The sequence below is a fragment of the Parasteatoda tepidariorum genome, chromosome 7 (assembly GCF_043381705.1).
Source record: "Parasteatoda tepidariorum isolate YZ-2023 chromosome 7, CAS_Ptep_4.0, whole genome shotgun sequence".
Lineage (NCBI taxonomy): Eukaryota > Metazoa > Arthropoda > Arachnida > Araneae > Theridiidae > Parasteatoda > Parasteatoda tepidariorum.
Window position 1 is genome coordinate 17,641,621 of NC_092210.1, and position 7,739 is coordinate 17,649,359.

Consider the following 7,739-nt stretch of genomic DNA (forward strand, 5'->3'; position numbering starts at 1 on the left):
TATCTGTAATCAATTACAGTTGTAATCGGTTACTGTAATCAACGGCCAACTCTGAGGTACGTATGGGAAATTTCGTGATCTAAACAGTTTTGAAGTTATAAAATAATTAAACTGGGATGTTTCTCTATTCGCAACACTATTGCTAATATTTATTTTGTTAGGTTGTTTTAAGTAATTATTTACGTAGTATTAAACAGTTAGTTACTTGTTAAGTATTTATTTAAAATAGTTTTGTATTTTTTATCAAAATAAAAAGTTATTGATGAAGTAATTATTTCATTTTTTTTCTCTCGATCTTTTTAGAAATTTGGCTGCAGAAATTATAAACATAAACGGTGTTTTCAATTTTGATTTGATTATACATCCTGGTATAAAGATCTTCTGATTGGGCAATTGGAGATCTTAATTTGCTTTTCGTTTTTATCTGAAAAAAAGTGTTTATACAAGTATTGCTTCTACATTATTAATACATAAATCTGCAAAATACATATCAGCTAATGATGATTTGGAATCAGAAGTTGGTGATGAAATATTAGAAGTAAATGTTAAAACAAATCTCAAAGGTCCACATAGGGGCATAGTCCAAAGGATTATTGCTATTCTCTCATTTGCATTAAAGGCAAGAAGGTCCTGATTCAAGACTTAGTACACGCCATTTTCAGCTGTGATTATTACTATAAGATAAGTTCTTGAAGAATATGGCTTACGTTTAATTTACAATAGGTGATATCGTCACTGAAGAACATTGGTTTCACGTTCTTTTTAAGCCACTGTAAGCATGAACACCTGCCACGAGATGATTTCGACTAGATGAAATTCTTCAAGATTTTACGTCATTACAGTTCGTTAACAAAATTCTTTTTGGTGCACGATTCTCACTCTTTAAACTGGAATCTAACACTTCAAATCATTATCAATCATGAATCGCTACAGCGCCTTTGCGGTTTTGCTAATATGCATTAGTATATCGGGTTATTATGGTAAGTATGATTTAAATAATAAAATTTTTATGACAATGAACTAATTAAGCGAAACAATTTTGGCAACATATAACGAAAAGTATTATATATGGTATAAACATAAAAATTTTAATTATTAGAGTTAAGTTTGTGGATTATTTGTATTCTTTTTCTTAAAATCATTAAATGCAAACGATTTTTGTATGCAGAGTTTTCTATTTTAAATTTTGTACTACGGTTTTTAATTTGGTTTAGTTAAACGTAAAAAATTCCATTTTTCTCACCCAGTAATATTACCATTCGTTTCTAAACAGCAATTAATAATACCAAAATTAAGCAATCGCTGTTTAAGAATTGGAGTTATTCAAAAGTCAGTCTTATTTTTAAGATTTAGAATAGTAGGGTTGAGGTTTCTTAATTTGTCTTCCTAACTCCTGAGAATCCGCTTAACGGGGGACAACAATGCAGTTCTGTGAGTTGAAACTGTAGAAAAAAGTGAGTTAAAGTAAAACCATGTTGAAAATTGTTTTTTAAAATGCAAAGGAATTATGGCAGGATAATATAGAATTATTCATTGAGTCATTTTTGCTCAGTAATTCTTGCCATGATTCATTTACCTTCTAAATTTTTGGAAAATTGCTTTTGAAGCTTTATAGTTTACTCTTGCTTTATCTGAACTTACTTTTTTTTCTATACTTTAAATTTTAAATTACTAATGTAAGCGGAGCAGAATTTGCCATGAAGGATTTCTCTCGTATTATAGCGTCCTCATACCTTTAACTAGATATAAAGTACTTTGATTCCATTATAAACAGGCTACTTTGGTACTTTTATGAGATCGTTTTATAGATCAATGAAGAAGCTGATCTCTGAATAAAGTTCTTCAATATAGGTCACGATATCTGGTTTCAAGAAAACAACTAAATCTATTTCATTAAGTGAAAATTGTTTACAGAAATTATTATAAAATCTGTTCTGAAACTTTTTTAAACTTCTTTTACGACCATTTTTATTTGACACATCTTCCTCTCTATTAATGTGTAAGAAGAACATTATTGCAAAAACAAAACTTCAAATGTTACCAATATTTTTTATTGCGTACTATTTTAGAGATTATTGAGCTGCAAATTGAGTCTTAAGAATGGCACAAAATACTCAGAGTAAAGATAAAGTTTGCAAAAAAAAAAGTTTTTAAGTGGTGTCTGCGAACAATATGAATTTAAGAAACCATGCAGTGGAATATTTAAAGAGTGTAATTTTTATTAATTTGTTTTACATAACAGTTAGTGATACGAAATTATGTGTTTCATTTCTTAAAATAAAACATGACATAGGCTTTAAATGTAAAGTTTATCAAATTAGAGGTGACGCCATAACTCGGATATCCCTAGATTATTGGCCAATGCTCGCTCTCCGGAGACTAATCATCGTAGCCTAGTATACTTGTTTAAGCAATATATTCGTACATAGCACTAAATTGTCTGGCATTTCGACAGTACTCGGACAACAAACTTGTACATCCTAATATATTAATGACAATAGATACAATAGTTAAAAATAAAATATCGATATTTCTCTTTTGTATAAAAATATACCGATCATATCGCATACACAAGCATCACCCAACCATGTCCAAGTAATAAGCTCTATCTCTTCACGGCCCATGGTAGGAATGGCGCATAATTTTGACCCCAGTCAGACGACGTGAGCAGCATCTGAACTAGTGCCATTCCACTTTCTACTCCACGATCAACTATTGGACTTTAGATACGACAGATTCAATGAGCACCTTGCTGCGTATATACGCTGGTTATTTAGTAGATTTCCAGGATCGAACTCACAATACGCAGCTCTCCAGAAACGGAAAGAGCAAATAAAAAGAATATAATGCGAATTTTCGATAAAAAAAAATTTGAATTCAGATCAGGAAATTTTATTTCACTTACAACTGAAACAGGGTATCAAAATTTAAAATTTAATGCTTTATGATACAAATGCTTTGGTGTTTGTTTGCCAATGTCTTAAGTGACGTAGAAACTAATAGGTGTAGGAATAAGGGCCCGTTGAGCCCTATTCTTTACTACGGATATTCAGTAGTTCTTGTAATAATTTTAAGAACATGTGCTTTAAATTCTTGCTTATTTTAATTTCAAATAGTTTTATATCTCTGGAAAGACTCGCATGAGATTCCGACATCGTTTATTTGATTATTATTTTTTAAACGATCGGCGAGAAACGCATTCATTATATGTATTTCGACTGGGTATGAGATGAACTTAATATGAAATGAATGCAGCTTTTGTATTTCATATCCTATTTCAGCAATTTCGGTGTAGTTCAAATGGGAAAAATTTTAATTTTTTTGAAGTTATACTTCTTATGCGACTTCCAACAAGGTTGCGTTAAACGTTTAACACTACATTTTTATTGGCCGGGAAATCACGTGGTAGGATCCAGTTTTCCCTAGCTCGCCGCACTTAACTATACTCAATGATCAATATTTTAGTTTGATTAGATACACATATAATTTAATAGGGTAGTATTTTTTTATTTTTAAACTTAATGGATAACAATTGTAAAAAATGAGTGAAAACAATCCCACGGACAATGCGACGGATTTAAGGTTATGTCAATGTACGTCTCTTATGAATATCAATTGATTGTTAGGTTTTCTCTTTTCTAATTGCCATTTATATTTCACCAAATGCAGCCATGAGGGATATTAAATTATTTATTGCAAAATCTTTATTGCCGCTATCCACTGCAGGTTCACAAGCTCTGGCAAACGTTGCTGGAGAAGAAATTGATTATTGTGAGCGGCCTGTGATCCTTGTAAGAGATTTTAATGTGAATTTCTAATTACCTGAAGCTGAAACATTATAAACCTTCCTTAAAGACAAATTTGGATTGGAAATGATGATTGGTAGGAATGATCCAACAACCAAAGGGGTAACTACCATTGATGCAGTTTTTGCAAGAAATATTGAAAAAATAGAACTCAAACATTTCGTATCTTACTTTAGTTATTATAATCCCATTGTAAATGTTATAGATTTGGATATTTCTCCACTCGAAAATGATAATTAAAAGATGCGATCAATTGTGAATTGTAAGCATTGTTAATAAAGTTTGTCTTAAAGAAACTATATGATTTCACTAAAAATCAATTTCTACCCCTTCCTATTTTCATTTCCACATTACGAAGTTTAACTTCCTACGCGCGGAGGGACTCCACGCACTATTTTTTTTTTAAAAGGTCGAAGTTGAAAATTAAACAAGTTGGACAAGACTATAAAATGATAACTTATCTAAGCTTAACAATTTTCTGTATTGTTCTTGAATAAAGTTCCTTAATTTTTATTTCATTTAATTTCATGGTTTGGTTTCCAGTAACCAGGGCCCGTGCTAAGGATTTCAAATCAGATGTCAGTAAATTAGCCAAATACCAAAAGTATTCTCCAAATTTTCGTAAGTTTTCGCCAAACGCAAATATTAACAATTTGTTACGATTAATTTTTTCCCCCATAGAAAACTATTTTACGGTAGTATGTTTCAGACTTATATTATTTCGACCCGATTCTAATTGGTTATGCGGTGCATTTACCGAAAAATACGGTAATCTAACAAAAAAATATGGATTTGCTTAGACACAAATTTGAAGACCGAATTAAATATATATTTTTCTTTCCAGTGGAAAAAAAAAATCATTCACCAAATCTTTCGTCCAAACACAATTTTACTCGCCAAATTTACGATTTTATCGCACAATGCGAGATGGCGAAATGGCGAAAGCTTAGCTCGCTTCCTGAAAGTGATTCATATTTTGAAATAGATCATAAATAAGCTGAAATAAAAAAATAACGTGAATAAAGTAGAAATGAAAGTGAATTAATGGACTTACTATAGTTTCAGTTCTATAAACAAGAACCTTCCTCACTGTCTAAACGTTGTTCAATCAATATAAGTGTATTAAATAAACCTTAAAATGATACCATTAAATATTATTGAATTGCTTTCCTCTTTTATAACGTAACTAAATTTTGTGTCCCTTTTGTATTTTAAAAAGACTTAAAAAAAAAAAAGGAAATCAGAAATAAATGAATTATCATAATGAAGTTTTCTTCTACGATATAAAATTATTACTATTATTTTTTCTTCTTCTAATTTTGAAACACAAATTTTGAATAAATTTCGATGATATTTAAAAAAAATTAGATTTAGCGTATTATTTTTATTTGTAAATTTTTCTATAGGCACTTAGAAAACATTTTAACTTCCGAATAAGCTAAAAGGTAATAAGAAGATGGAAAGGCACTTTTCTTATTCTCAATAAAAGAAGAAAAAAAAAGGATTTGTGTAATAAGAGAGGCATAATTTCATATTTATCAAAAAATAATACATAATTGAAGCATTCAAATATTTTTGATTTTAGTGTCGAAGAGTTTATTTCCTTCCCTCATCTTTCTTATACAGAAATTTCTTCTTTGAAATATCGTTTTTCATATAGCTGTTTGTTCTGTTTCAGTTAATTTAAGTAACTATTTTTCTCTTTTTAGGGTCTTCTCTTTTTATGGAAAATCGCAGTCTTAATATTTTTATTTTGAAAAATGCGAAAGAAAGGGACCACCTTGAATAACTTTTGATCTAACGATCAAAGTTATTCAAGGTCATTCCTAAACTTTACGTTTTAGGATTCAATCTTAACTGTGCGAAAGGGCAACCTCAAATATGCTAGTTAATTAGTGCAGACGATACCTTAGATTACGAAATCAGACACAAAAACGTACTTCCTCTGAATAAGCATACCTATTTTTATGATGGATTCAGATTTCTGACCACCAAAATATAGGGAGAAATCGCAATCTAGGAAATATAGTCCCGATAGTTTGGTTATGAGAGCAGTCCGAAGTTTGGGTCCCTTAATGTTAATTTAACTTTTTGCGTATTTCACCATATCTCGAGAAGTTTTTAAGTTTTTAAGACTAATTATATTTGCTTATTTAACTATAATTCCATGCAAAAAATAACTATCGGTCAAATAGTTCTTGAGAAATAGAATTTAAAAACTTGATTTCTCAGGAACTATTCGACTGATTTCTCTCATATTTTGCTATGAAAAAAAAGACACATTCTTTCACGTGATTTTAAAAAAATATATACCTTAAAATTAAAAAAAATTTCGACTATTATTAAATAAAATTAAAAAAAACATTTACTTGAAGTTATTTTTTGAATGGAATTGTCTTTGGATAAATATGTTACGACGGAATATCACTTTCCTGACCAGATTATAGAGACCACATTTCTAAGATTGCCGCTACCCCCCCCCCTATATTTCGGGGTCTGAAATCCGAACCCATCATAAAAAGGGTATTTGTTAAAAGAAAAAAAAAAAAGATATCACCCTGAATTACTTTCGTTCTAATGATCAGATTTTCAAGTGCTAAGTGTCAATCTTATTGGTTTTTGGGGATGACTTCAAATATGTTAATTATTAATTGAGTTAAATCAGACACAAAAACGTACTTTCTCTGAATAAACATATATGATACATATTTGGATTTCTGACCTTCAAAATATAGGGTATAGTCGCAATCTGGAAATTGTGGCCCCTATAGTTAAGTTAGGAGAGCATTAAATTTTGGTCACCTTAATGTTAATTTCACTTTTTGCTTTTTTAGTCATATCTTTAAAACTGATTAAGCAATTCCATAAGCAATTGAGCAATTTATAAATTTTTATTATTTAATTTAATTGTGGATGAAATTTTTTTTAATTACGAGGCATAAATTTTTTTATACCCTATAACTCTGCGTATTTTTCTATTGCAAAATCTAATGTTTCAACTGTTTTTATGTAGTAGAAGCCGAGGAAAGTTGAAATTAATTATTTTTGAAAAAATAATTTGGCGACAATGTTAAAATATTTAAATGAGGCGATTAATAACTTACGAGGAACTTGACTTACGCGCGCGTAGAGTAAAATTTCACTCATATTTTTATCGCCGATAGCCGAATGTTAAGTCTTTTTCTTTTCATTATGAAATACGATATTTTTTTAAAGTCATCTGAAAATTTACTTGTAATTTAGCAAAGTGATTTGAATAAAACATTGTATTCAACGGATGATGAATTTTATAAAAGCAGAATGTGGTTATACATCTACTTTTTTAATTTTATTTTTAGTAGGTTTCTGAATAATTGATACGATTTCATTAACATACATTCATATGCATTGATTTGGAATAATATATTTATCAATTTCATCAATATAAATTTTATAATTATCAAGAAATTACAACTTAAATGAAGATGAAATATTTATAAAAGGTATCGCTATATCTCCTTGAATAAAATTGTAATACCAACAATGATTATGCGAAATCGTGTTTTGAGATTCCATTTCACAGATATTTTGATTATCCATGATTTTGAATTCGATACCTTTGAGTTCGCCTTTACCTTTTTTTTTATCATCTTTTTTTTCCATACACTTTGATGCCTTTTCATGCATGTAAAATTTCGATTTGTTTTACTAATTCATAACTTCTCTGCGAAATCAGTTATTTTCGTAACTTTTAGGAATGATTGTATGTAATAGTGATGAATAAAGATTTATTAAACTGTAGGAATGTATATTTGCAACTATTTTAAAATATTTAACTCTCAAATACATACATCTTGAAACACATTTAACATTTTTTCAATTCAAACATTTTTTTAATGTATTCATTGTATCAACAACTTTAAATAGGTCTTTTGTTATTATATATATATATAT

At 29.3% G+C, this 7,739-nt stretch overlaps 1 protein-coding gene across 1 annotated transcript in view; it reads left to right on the plus strand.

Moving 5' to 3' along the window:
* Nucleotides 1–576: 576 nt before the first annotated feature.
* Nucleotides 577–7,739, plus strand: part of LOC107449728 (uncharacterized transmembrane protein DDB_G0289901-like) — a 20,920-nt gene continuing 13,757 nt past the window's right edge. Inside the window, exon 1 of the mRNA XM_043046867.2 lies at nucleotides 577–980. Coding sequence (XP_042902801.1) covers nucleotides 920–980 — 61 coding nt within the window. The 5' untranslated portion in view covers nucleotides 577–919. The remainder of the gene's footprint in view (nucleotides 981–7,739) is intronic.